Here is a 13,727-nt window from a genome sequence, read left to right on the forward strand (position 1 = left end):
AGTCTTAGCAAATTTGTGCACACACACAGATCCCTAGGACCCATTTTATGAATCACCTGCATCTTCCAAGGCAGCAATCCACCCAGGAGCAGGGATATGATGGAATCCTTTGGAATGAAAAGGTCTTTGACAATACTGTACTTCCCTCCATTCAATGAATTTGACATAAGGGGAAAACAAAACTGCTAGTGAAGGAGAAAAGAGAGGTGAATTTGCATATTTACAAGGGAGGAGTGTGAGTAATTGGGAGGTGCACAATAGAAAGTGCGAGGAAGTAAAGGGGATCGTGTAGGAGCTGATAATGAAGGGAAATGAGAGTTGGGGTGTGCAGGTATCAGCAAACTTCAGGGAGGATAATAAAATCTTTTGCAAGGAGGTTAACAGTATAACAAAAATGAAAAAACAGATGGGAAACTGATGGGTATTTGATGAGATGACAAATATGATGTGTTTAGGGGAAGGAGGTATGTAGAGTGAGAGAACAGTGGCATGTGGTTTGGAGAGAGATCTGAACTTAAGAAAGGAGCTGATAAGCATTGTTGGCTGATTAATTAGGATTACAGTGAAGAGTATGAGGTTTGGCAAGATGCCTGTATAGGGCCACTGTACAAAGGCAAGGGAGATGAAAGTGAACCCTGGAATTACAAAGATACAAGTTTGTTGGTAAGTTTTTATCGTGGATGTAAGGCATGTGTACAAGTAGGAAGAGAGGAAAGTGACTGGTTCCCAGTGAATGTCGGTTTGCAGCAGGGGTGTGTGATGTCTCCATGGTTGTTTAATTTGTTTATGGATGGGGTTGTTAGGGAGGTGAATGCAAGAGTTTTGGAAAGAGGGGCAAGTATGCAGTCTGTTATGGATGAGAGGGCTTGGGAAGTGAGTCAGTTTTTGTACACTGATGATACAGCACTAGTGGCTGATCCGGGTGAGGAACTGCAGAAGCTGGTGACTGAGTTTGGTAAAGTGTGTGAAAGAAGAAAGCTGAGAGTAAATGTGAATAAGAACAAGGTTATTAGGTACACTAGGGTTGAGGGACAAGTCAATTGGGAGGTATGATTGAATGGAGAAAAACTGGAGGAAGTGAAATGGTTTAGATATCTGGGAGTGGATTTGGCAGCAGATAGAACCATAGAAGGGGAAGTGACTCACAGGGTGGGGGAGGGGGCGAAGGTTCCGGAAGTGTTGAAGAATGTGTGGAAGGCGAGAACATTATCTTGTAAAGCAAAAATGGGTATGTTTGAAGGAATAGTGGTTCCAACAATGTTATACGGTTGCGAGGATGTTTGAGGACAATATGTGATGTGAAGTGGTTTGATCAAATAAGTAATGAAAGGGTAAGAGAGATGTGTGGTAATAAAAAGAGTGTGGTTGAGAGAGCAGAAGAGGGTGTTTTGAAATGGTTTGGTCATATGGAGAGAATGAATGAGGAAAGATTGACAAGTTCCTGCTGCCCAAGGATGCTCTACTTCCAGTAACAGAGAAATGCTGACTCCTTTCCACTTCCAGTAACAGAGAAATGCAGACTCCTTTCCAGAGAGTTTTTTGAAAAAGACAGCCTTGCCAAAAGGTGACTTTTCTCTCACAGTGTAACCTTATGCAGGCAGTCTAGTTACATCAGAGAAAACAAGGAAGGTGTCATGAATATGTGGTTTGGAAAGGAAACTATGAGAAGCAGTGATGAGTATTTATCATGAGAGTAAGGCATTCATACTTGTAAGTAGAGATGCAGGATGTCGTTCCAGGTGAAGGTATGTTTGTGGCAGGAATGAGTGACATCACCATGGCTGTTCAATCTGTTTATAGATGGGGAGGTGATGGAAGTTAATCCAAGCATTTGGAGAGAAGGGTAGGTTTGCTGTCTGGTAAGGGTGAGGGGTGCTCAGGAGGTGAGTATGTTACAGACTGCTGATGAAATGGCGCTGGAGACATATTTAAGTGGAATATTGCAGAGTTTGGGTTCTGAGCTTGGAAAAGTTTATGAAAAACTTTGAGGGGAAAATGGGAATAAAAGCAAGGTTATTAGCTTTAGCAGTACAAAGAGACAAGATACTTTGAGTTTTAAACTTGATGGAGATAACTTGGAGGAAGTAAAGTGATTTACATCCCTGGGAGTACACATGGCAGCAAACAGAACCATGGAGGCTCTCATGAATCACAGTTGGGTGTAAATATCTGGGAAGCACTACTGAATGTGTGGAAAGATAGGTAATCATCTAGGAGGGCAAAGATGGTCATGCGTGAAGGAATAGCAGTCCTGACGGTGTAGTATGGATGTGAGGTATGGGCTACAGATGAAAAGAAATGGAACAGGATGAATGTGTTGGAAAATAAATGTCTGAGGACAATAAGTGGAGAGGAGGGTTGATCGAGTAAGAATTTATAGGGTAAGAGAGAGGTATTGTAATGAGAATAAGGTTGAGAAAGCTTAAAAGGGTTTGCTGAAATAGCTTGGACATAAGGAAAGAAGAAATGAAGAGAAGCTGACATTGAAGATATATGTGTCACATATGGATGGGACACTGAGAAGGAGGGGACTGAATTAGACAGGGTTGTGAGTTCTTAAGACCTGAATATGTAGGAGGGTGTAAGGTGTGCACAGGATAGGGTAGTTGGAGCAATGTGGCACACAGATGGTGACTATTCACTCACAGCATAACCACAAGCTAACAGATTCAGTAATCCTTGAGTACAAGACCAGTTTTTTAAACACTTCTCAAGTACCTCTAATTTTCCATCATTGCCTAGCAACTACCTTTGATGATTTCATCAATACCCACTCAATTAGGACGGGGTATGGGACTCTTTAAATCTTAAAAGCATTTGTATCATTCTCAATAATATGTTTTACCATTAGACAGGTTCTGCATCCATCAGGCATAGGTGCTGAGTTTTTCAATGAGAAACATTCATAGAGATTATAACCTCTGTCTGCTCTTCTGCTGACCAAGGTTATACTAGGTAGAGCAGTCCATTAACATAACACTGCATAAAAGTCAACTAATGATGGATTCTATCAGGAACATCTCCATCAGCAGTAGACAAATCTTGAGTTAACGGCATATATAACAGGCTGCTGCCTGGTAGCTGCCAACCAGTACTGCTCCAGTAAATGATTTCCAAAATCTGGAGCACATGAACAAGGAAGGTAAATGTACCATGTCCATCTCCATTATCTTACAAAAGCAAAAGGCAACTAAGCACATCTCTCTTTACCACCTTCATTAACAAATAGTTCAAATAGAAAATATCTGCAAAAAGTCTAGAAAAGAGACACACAGCCAGCATCCAAAAAAGGAATTAAGGTGAAGCAACATTATGAACTTCTGACTGTTGTTAATGGTGCTATGGTTCATATGCAACTACATAGTTATAAGTAAAAGTGGTGTGACCACAGTTATGTCAATAAATCATGGTTTATAAAACAAATCTATCAATATTTCCTTTATTCATGTCTAACTTGTTTTGGATGAATACTTGCAACCCAAATCCTCTGCTCATAGTAAGGCTTAGAGAAAATTAACTATAATCACACACTCACCTGAGTAGCGTTGCTTTCAGGAATAATAAGGGATCCATTTTCATTATATTCTGTAGCAGTAATACCCAAAGAGAAATCCCTTATGCCGTCTTCTGCCAAATGTTCTCGATCAATTGTTTTATTTGTTGTAACATTTCCAGCTATTTCATCAATTTTAAAGTAGCCATCATCATTACCTATAGAGGAAAGAATCTTAACTTATGGTAAAAGCAGACTTGGGGTAATTCAACTACCTTCATACAAAGTGTCTTGAAATATGAACACTTGCTAAGAAAGCAACTGTCTTTCAGACAGTGGATAAGTCTCTTACAACATTCTAACTACTGATCTAAGATATATCTTTTTACAGTATCAGTGACAAAAATACTTCATTAACTGCTCACTTGCATGCTTCATATAAAACATTACCCAACATTCTGAGAGGGGTGACAAAAGCAGGATCTCCTAAAGATCTCAGACACAAACTTTCTCCATACCTTGATTAGAAAACAAAGTTATTGTGAATACACTAACCACTGGTTATGCTGTACTGGATGGCATTGTTAATCATGATATCTCTGTCACGAGCTTCCACAGTGAACATGTACATCTATAGAAGAAAAAGATGGAAAAATGGTTATGTACAATGGACAGTGCAAACATGAAAGATTCTGCAACATACTGCATTCAATTAAAAATTCATCAAGGATATCACAAAGAAAACTGAGACAAAATGGCCACAGAGAAAAAAATCTACATTAATCTTACAAAACCATTTAGGGGAGCTGTGTGTTTTGTATACCTTGCTAGAGAAAATCTTATCCAATATCTTTCTAAATTTGAGCTTTAGGAATCGTAACTTCTGTTTGAAGTTTTTGTTTCTTCATGAACAATAAAAGAAATCTTCACTTTCAGTATATATAACAAGTTTTAGTACCTAAGTGCTTTCATAAATATTGCACAACTATTAAGCAGAATTTGAAACTTTTTCCATCCTATGCAGTTCCTGTTTCTTTCCAAAGAGTTAACATGAAGTGACAAACAGCATGCCATAGGAAAGTAAACAACCTACCTCACTGATCATGTAAAAAAATTATTGTATTTCCTTTATATCCACCATCTGTTTTTGATCTGCTAATCTGAGAGAGACAGGAATTTTTAATGCTCCTTATTTTCAATTCATTCTTTGATTTCCGTTTTTCCTCTGAGCTCAAGATGGATACAACCACTTTCATCACTCTATCCTAGACATCCCACATCATGACCATTGCAAAACCTGCCTCCTAAAAGCTGGGAGTCCTATATAGCTGCCACAGTTATTTTTCTTGCAAGCAGCTATCCATGTCTACAAGGGCCTCATTCACCCAAGCATGGAGTACCACTTACATATTTGGGGTGGCTCTTCTTCCATGCTCAATTAGTTACAATGGAATAAAAAGCCTTATGCCATAACAAGTCTCTTCTATCATTTCTCTTAAACTAAGCTTCTCCATCTACCATGATGCAATTCTTCTCTAATTTTAATATATATAATATTCAGGCCACTACCCTCGTGAGTTCACAGCATGTGCCTTAGTCCCTAAAAATTAGACCCAAAACATATGCTGCTGTGATACCTCCTTTAATCAAAAAGAAAAGCTATGGAAACATCTTCCATCTTATGTCTTTCCCATTTCCTATTACCATTCCATCTTTAGAGAGAGGCCTACAAACAACCTGAAGAACTCATGCTAATCCCAGTTACACATTTTTTTTCTGACACCTTCTATTTCACTTTTCATCTAGTACATCCATGATCAGGACATATCTTACCTGTCTCATGTCATCTACTATAAAAAAAATCTGCTGAAATACAATGTAATTTTTTTCTAATATATTGAAACATTATACTCTGCTTGAAACTTCCTTCACAAAAATATAAGTTGTCACTGTCAAGAAATATAAGCACAGGGGAATAAAACAAGATAGCAAAAGGATGACTTCCTACAGAGGAGAAATTACTTAAGTGAGAAGCAACACAGTTCTAGGGGAAGGAATTCGTGTGTAATGAACCTCTTACATTTCTAAAGGAGAGAGAAATAAGAAATGCTGACAAAGAAATCATGGAGTTACATAAGAGAGAACAAAAAGTTAATGTGGAGAAAGTAATTCAAAGCATGGAACAAAACTTGAAAATTCCATTTGTATATGCAAAGAAGGCAAAGAAAAAATTAAAGATTGGACCTTTTAAAATCGGGGAGAAATGCAAAAATGACCCAAAGACGAGACAAAAACTAAATGAAATATCTAACCTTTATGATGATAATGTCTTCACAGATATTGAAATATCTGAAAAGGATGTAACAGAATCAATAAATCAACTTAAAAAAAAATCACAGCACCAAGACCTGATGGAATATCAGCTAGATTCCTAAAGAAGACAATGGTGGCATTAGCAAAGTCTCTGGTGATATTATGAGGCAAAGCACCAACCAACTTAAAACAGCAGATATACTGATTTATGAAGTTGGATCTATGCTAAATCCCAAGCAATACAGGCCTGTTAGCCTAACATCCCAAAAATGTGAAGTGCATGAGTGATTTCTTTTTTTTTTTTTTTTGCTTTGTCGCTGTCTCCCGCGTTTGCAAGGTAGCGCAAGGAAACAGACGAAAGAAATGGCCCAACCCACCCCCATACACATGTATATACATACGTCCACACACGCAAATATACATACCTACACAGCTTTCCATGGTTTACCCCAGACGCTTCACATGCCCTGATTCAATCCATTGACAGCACGTCAACCCCAGTATAACACATCGATCCAATTCACTCTATTCCTTGCCCTCCTTTCACCCTCCTGCATGTTCAGGCCCCGATCACACAAAATATTTTTCACTCCACCTCCAATTTGGTCTCCCACTTCTCGTTCCCTCCACCTCCAACACATATATCTTCTTGGTCAATCTTTCCTCACTCATTCTCTCCATGTGCCCAAACCATTTCAAAACACCCTCCTCTGCTCTCTCAACCATGCTCTTTTTATTTCCACATATCTCTCTTACCCTTATGTTACTTACTCGATCAAACCACCTCACACCACACATTGTCCTCAAACATCTCATTTCCAGCACATCCATCCTCCTGCGCACGACTCTATCCATAGCCCACGCCTCGCAACCATTCAACATTGCTGGAACCACTATTCCTTCAAACATAGCCATTTTTGCTTTCCGAGATAATGTTCTCGACTTCCACACATTCTTCAAGGCTCCCAGAATTTTCGCCCCCTCCCCCACCCTATGATCCACTTCCGCTTCCATGGTTCCATCCGCTGCCAGATCAACTCCCAGATATCTAAAACACTTTACTTCCTCCAGTTTTTCTCCATTCAAATTTACCTCCCAATTGACTTGACCCTCAACCCTACTGTACCTAATAACCTTGCTCTTATTCACTTTTACTCTAAACTTTCTTCTTTCACACACTTTACCAAACTCAGTCACCAGCTTCTGCAGTTTCTCACATGAATCAGCCACCAGCGCTGTATCATCAGCGAACAACAACTGACTCACTTCCCAAGCTCTCTCATCCCCAACAGACTTCATACTTGCCGCTCTTTCCAAAACTCTTGCATTCACCTCCCTAACAACCCCATCCATAAACAAATTAAACAACCATGGAGACATCACACACCCCTGCCGCAAACCTACATTCACTGAGAACCAATCACTTTCCTCTCTTCCTACACGTACACATGCCTTACATCCTCGATAAAAACTTTTCACTGCTTCTAACAACTTGCCTCCCACACCATATATTCTTAATACCTTCCACAGAGCATCTCTATCCACTCTATCATATGCCTTCTCCAGATCCATAAATGCTACATACAAATCCATCTGCTTTTCTAAGTATTTCTCACATACATTCTTCAAAGCAAACACCTGATCCACACATCCTCTACCACTTCTGAAACCACACTGCTCTTCCCCAGTCTGATGCTCTGTACATGCCTTCACCCTCTCAATCAATACCCACCCATATAATTTACCAGGAATACTCAGCAAACTTATACCTCTGTAATTTGAGCACTCACTCTTATCCCCTTTGCCTTTGTACAATGGCACTATGTACGCATTCCGCCAATCCTCAGGCACCTCACCATGAGTCATACATACATCAAATAACCTTACCAACCAGTCAATAATACAGTCACCCCCTTTTTTAATAAATTCCACTGCAATACCATCCAAACCTGCTGCCTTGCCGGCTTTCATCTTCCGCAAAGCTTTTACTACCTCTTCTCTGTTTACCAAATCATTTTCCCTAACCCTCTCACTTTGCACACCACCTCGACCAAAACACCCTATATCTGCCACTCTATACTCACTCCATCTCCTTCTCACATCACCACTACTTGTTATCACCTCCCCATTTGCGCCCTTCACTGAAGTTCCCATTTGCTCCCCTGTCTTACGCACTTTATTTACCTCCTTCCAGAACATCTTTTTATTCTCCCTAAAATTTAATGATACTCTCTCACCCCAACTCTCATTTGCCCTCTTTTTCACCTCTTGCACCTTTCTCTTGACCTCCTGTCTCTCTTTTATACATCTCCCACTGAAATGAGTGACAAAAGCACATATACTAGAACACATGGCTAAAAAAATATTAGGGCCAAGATAGATCTGTACCATGCAAAAGTACACAACTCAACTACAGTACTAGTTCACTACAGTGATACATATGAGGTTCTACTGCAAAGGAAAAGAATGGATACTGCCTTCCTTGTCTCTGTTAAAGCATATGATAAAGTAGTATACTGAGTCCTTTTAGAGAAACTCACAAAACAAAAAATACACTAGTAAAGTTAAATAGGGAAATGGATCAGAGACAGAAAATTAAAGTGGCAGCAAAATGAACTATGTCTGAAGATGTTTTATCAGAAGCATCACATGGAAGAGTGCAAGCCTCAAGTTATTTGCAATAATTGTCTCTAATATATTTTTTTTTTTTTTTTTATACTTTGTCGCTGTCTCCCGCGTTTACGAGGTAGCGCAAGGAAACAGACGAAAGAAATGGCCCAACCCCCCCCATACACATGTACATACACACGTCCACACACGCAAATATACATACCTACACAGCTTTCCATGGTTTACCCCAGACGCTTCACATGCCTTGATTCAATCCACTGACAGCACGTCAACCCCGGTATACCACATCGCTCCAATTCACTCTATTCCTTGCCCTCCTTTCACCCTCCTGCATGTTCAGGCCCCGATCACACAAAATATTTTTCACTCCATCTTTCCACCTCCAATTTGGTCTCCCTCTTCTCCTCGTTCCCTCCACCTCCGACACATATATCCTCTTGGTCAATCCTTCCTCACTCATTCTCTCCATGTGCCCAAACCATTTCAAAACACCCTCCTCTGCTCTCTCAACCACGCTCTTTTTATTTCCACACATCTCTCTTACCCTTACGTTACTTACTCGATCAAACCACCTCACACCACACATAGTCCTCAAACATCTCATTTCCAGCACATCCATCCTCCTGCGCACAACTCTATCCATAGCCCACGCCTCGCAACCATACAACATTGTTGGAACCACTATTCCTTCAAACATACCCATTTTTGCTTTCCGAGATAATGTTCTCGACTTCCACACATTCTTCAAGGCTCCCAAAATTTTCGCCCCCTCCCCCACCCTATGATCCACTTCCGCTTCCATGGTTCCATCCGCTGCCAGATCCACTCCCAGATATCTAAAACACTTCACTTCCTATATATAGGAAAGTAAAGTACAGTCAGTTACGTTGCAGACAACATAAGAGTGAGTGCAAGCCTCAAGTTATTTGCAATAATTGTCTCTAATATATATATATATATATAGGAAAGTAAAGTACAGTCAGGTACGTTGCAGACAACATAAGAGTGAGTAAAGTGTTAGAAACTATTAGATAATGAAATATACCACAAAATGCTTGAACATAATACATTCATGAGCACAAGAAAACCTAATGAAATTTAATGAAGAGAAATTGGAACTTGCAAGTCATGGGACAGCTTCTTATTTATCAACATCTCCATATCTAAGTCCAACAGGAAAAGTCATAGAGTGTAAAAAGAACCTCAAGGATCTATGAGTGACTGTACATAAAAATTTATAATTCAGAGAGCATATTGATAATATAGTACTATTAAAGCAAAAAATTAATAGTATGATAATAAAAACTTTCACAATGAGAGAAAACTAATGATGAAAATGTTCAACCTGCATATGAGAAGATAAATATTGTTGCATTATTTGGTAACCAGTCGCACAAATCAAAACCATATGGGGATTCAGAAACACTCCATAAATAAAACTGGTTGAATGGAATACATGACAAGAAGTTAAAAGGGCTTAATTTACACAGCCTAATAAGATGAGGGGAGAAGTAAAGACAATTGTTAAGGATACAAAAGCTTATCAAACTGGAAGAAACAGGATCATCAAGTTGGAAGTAATAACGTGAATATTTCAAAAAGGTATCAAAAAGGTATTATACAAGACAGCTAGAGACTGAGTGTGAACGAATGTGGCCTTTGTTATCTTTTCCTAGTGCTACCTCACGCACATTTGGGGGGGAGGGGGTTTTCATTTCATGTGTGGCAGGGTGGCGACAGGAATGAATACGGGCAGACAGTATGAATTATGTACATGTGTATATGTGCATATGTCTGTGTGTGTATATATATGTATACGTTGAGATGTAGAGATATGTATATGTGCTGTGTGTTGATGTGTATGTATATACATGTGTATGTGGGTGGGTTGGGCCATCCTTTCATCTGTTGCCTTAACGCTACCTCACTAATGTGGGAGACAGCGACAAAGTATAAAATAAAAATAATTAGACAAGGATATATGAGTGTCTGGCAAAGAAGTCATTAGGAGAAATAAGAAAATTCTAAATGACATCTAGAGAAATGTTTGATACAAAACTTGATAAATGGTTGATGTCAACCCTTAATCAACTTCAGAATGGCAATTGTAGAAGATGCATGGTGCCTGAGAGTGAATGTGCTATTCGACATGCAAAACATGCGGTGAGCACCACACACTAGCCTTGCCATCATAGCAAAATCTCATTGTAGATACATAAATAGGTACTCCCAGTCATATCCCCAGTTGCTATTATATCATCTATCAATGCATTTAGAGCCCTTAGCACCATGATTTAACCATACAAATAAAAGAGTTATGAGTGAAAGTTCGATTCTATTCACCTAATCTTTACATAGAAAATGTAAACAATTTTCTTATTTCTTAAATTACAAACAAAGAATTATTTATTTTTATTATTATACTTTGTCGCTGTCTCCCGCGTTTGCGAGGTAGCGCAAGGAAACAGACGAAAGAAATGGCCCAACCCCCCCCCATACACATGTATATACATACGTCCACACACGCAAATATACATACCTACACAGCTTTCCATGGTTGACCCTAGACGCTTCACATGCCTTGCTTCAATCCACTGACAGCACGTCAACCCCGGTATACTACATCGCTCCAATTCACTCTATTCCTTGCCCTCCTTTCACCCTCCTGCATGTTCAGGCCCCGATCACACAAAATCTTTTTCACTCCATCTTTCCACCTCCAATTTGGTCTCCCTCTTCTCCTTGTTCCCTCCACCTCCGACACATATATCCTCTTGGTCAATCTTTCCTCACTCATCCTCTCCATGTGCCCAAACCACTTCAAAACACCCTCTTCTGCTCTCTCAACCACGCTCTTTTTATTTCCACACATCTCTCTTACCCTTACGTTACTCACTCGATCAAACCACCTCACACCACACATTGTCCTCAAACATCTCATTTCCAGCACATCCATCCTCCTGCGCACAACTCTATCCATAGCCCACGCCTCGCAACCATACAACATTGTTGGAACCACTATTCCTTCAAACATACCCATTTTTGCTTTCCGAGATAATGTTCTCGACTTCCACACATTCTTCAAGGCCCCCAGGATTTTCGCCCCCTCCCCCACCCTATGATCCACTTCTGCTTCCATGGTTCCATCCGCTGCCAGATCCACTCCCAGATATCTAAAACACTTCACTTCCTCCAGTTTTTCTCCATTCAAACTCACCTCCCAATTGACTTGACCCTCAACCCTACTGTACCTAATAACCTTGCTCTTATTCACATTTACTCTTAACTTTCTTCTTCCACACACTTTACCAAACTCAGTCACCAGCTTCTGCAGTTTCTCACATGAATCAGCCACCAGCGCTGTATCATCAGTGAACAACAACTGACTCACTTCCCAAGCTCTCTCATCCCCAACAGACTTCATACTTGCCCCTCTTTCCAAAACTCTTGCATTTACCTCCCTAACAACCCCATCCATAAACAAATTAAACAACCATGGAGACATCACACAACCCTGCCGCAAACCTACATTCACTGAGAACCAATCACTTTCCTCTCTTCCTACATGTACACATGCCTTACATCCTCGATAAAAACTTTTCACTGCTTCTAACAACTTTCCTCCCACACCATATATTCTTAATACCTTCCACATTATAGATTACAGAATGAATGATAAACAATAAAAACTCAAAAAAAGGATTATGAGAAACTAATATTCTAAAATTCAGCACCTACCCAAGTGATTGGGCTGCATGGAAAACTCTTCACCAATTGTTTCCTGTCTAACAAGAGGTTATGGTACAAAAACATACAACTGACAGATAGAAAAGAGTTCAAGCGTAAGAAATAGATTATAGTTTTGAATAATACATATCAGTAAATCCATTAAAGTGTGCCCAAAATTTACCAATACTAATTCAATGAGTTTAAGTAATCAAATTAAACTTACATCTTGATAACATTCTTCTAAGCTGAATGATGGGTAGTATGAAATCCAATATGGCTCATTATCTCCATCATCTTCCACTGACACCAGGATACTCTGCTCTGTTTTTTTTATATTTCCTCGATCATCGGTGCTCTAAAACAACAACAGACATTCAGTATTGGCGTGCTTGCTTATCTACTGCTCATCTGCAAAACGTACTTCAAAACAGTCAATCTCACACGCACTGTCAAGATTCAGTTCCCTGTGCAGGTTGAGTATCCCTTATCCGGAATGGCTGGGGCCAGAAGTGTTTCAGACTTTGGAACATTTGCATATACATAATGAGATATCTTGGGGATGGGACCAAAGTCTAAGCACAAAATCCATCTATGTTTCATACAAACCTTATACACATCGCCTGAAAGTAATTTGTACAATATTTTAATAATCTTGTGCATAACATAAACATAAATGTTTCCTCTTTTTCATGTCACTGTTACCCATAGGGGTATCTACAGGACTTTTTGACATTTTCAACAATGTCTTTGTACCACAGAGCAGAGAAGAAGCAAAAAACACAGTAAGTTATGCACTGGGTCTGACAGTGATGATGGTTTGTAACAAACTGGCACCAACAGAGCATCAGAGCCCAATATGGGCAAATGAGGTCAAGTATGGAATTTTCCACTTGCAATGTCATGTCACTGCTCAAAAAGTTTCAGATTTTGGAGCATTTCAGACTTTGGATTTTTGGATTAGGGATGCTCAACCTGTATAACACTCTCCATACATCCTATGCAGAGAACAATTACAAGGACACTTAACGTCAATCTGCATTTCAATAAAATACAAGAACTATATTTTCACAAAAAAATATGAATTCTTTATAAAAACACATCTACAACTTCAAGCATCATACGAGAGGTCTACAATAATAAACCAAAAAAACATATAAATATTGCAAGATTTTGCACAGTGATTTAATCAAAACTTAAGAAATATTGTTTTTATTGTTTTAAGATCTATTCTACAGTCATTAACATGCACAATCTAAATATTTCTATGCATATGCTTTATACCTCTTACTTATTTAGAGACTATTATCTGTCCTATGACATCTAAGTACATTCCTTACCCTTGCACTACACCTTTCATCAGTCTGTGATTTCCATTTTAGTATAATAATACTATTCTTCTAATATTCATGACTGAAAAAATATTGTAATTCTAATATAAGCCCACCTTCCTTCGAGATAGGTTGCCCAGCGTCCAACTTCTCTCTGGCCCTATGACTAACTTATTCCCCCACTTACCTTCTCCTGTCCTTTGCACTTGCATATCTTCCCACTCATCTTCGTC

General features: G+C 39.3%; 1 protein-coding gene across 3 annotated transcripts in view; it reads right to left on the reverse strand.

The window, feature by feature from the left end:
• Nucleotides 1-13,727, reverse strand: part of LOC139748680 (cadherin-AgCad1-like) — a 305,223-nt gene that overhangs the window by 279,120 nt on the left and 12,376 nt on the right. For 2 of the 3 annotated variants that reach the window (XM_071661965.1, XM_071661967.1), the window contains exons 6-8: nucleotides 12,390-12,521; nucleotides 4,049-4,124; nucleotides 3,536-3,711 (exon numbers count right to left, since the gene is read on the reverse strand). In XM_071661965.1, the coding sequence (XP_071518066.1) occupies nucleotides 3,536-3,711; nucleotides 4,049-4,124; nucleotides 12,390-12,521 (384 nt within the window). Of the gene's footprint in view, nucleotides 1-2,845; nucleotides 2,949-3,535; nucleotides 3,712-4,048; nucleotides 4,125-12,389; nucleotides 12,522-13,727 lie in introns of those variants that run through there. The other variant, XM_071661968.1, reaches the window with a different exon arrangement.

This window comes from Panulirus ornatus, chromosome 5 (genome assembly GCF_036320965.1).
Source record: "Panulirus ornatus isolate Po-2019 chromosome 5, ASM3632096v1, whole genome shotgun sequence".
In the NCBI taxonomy this organism is placed as follows: domain Eukaryota; kingdom Metazoa; phylum Arthropoda; class Malacostraca; order Decapoda; family Palinuridae; genus Panulirus; species Panulirus ornatus.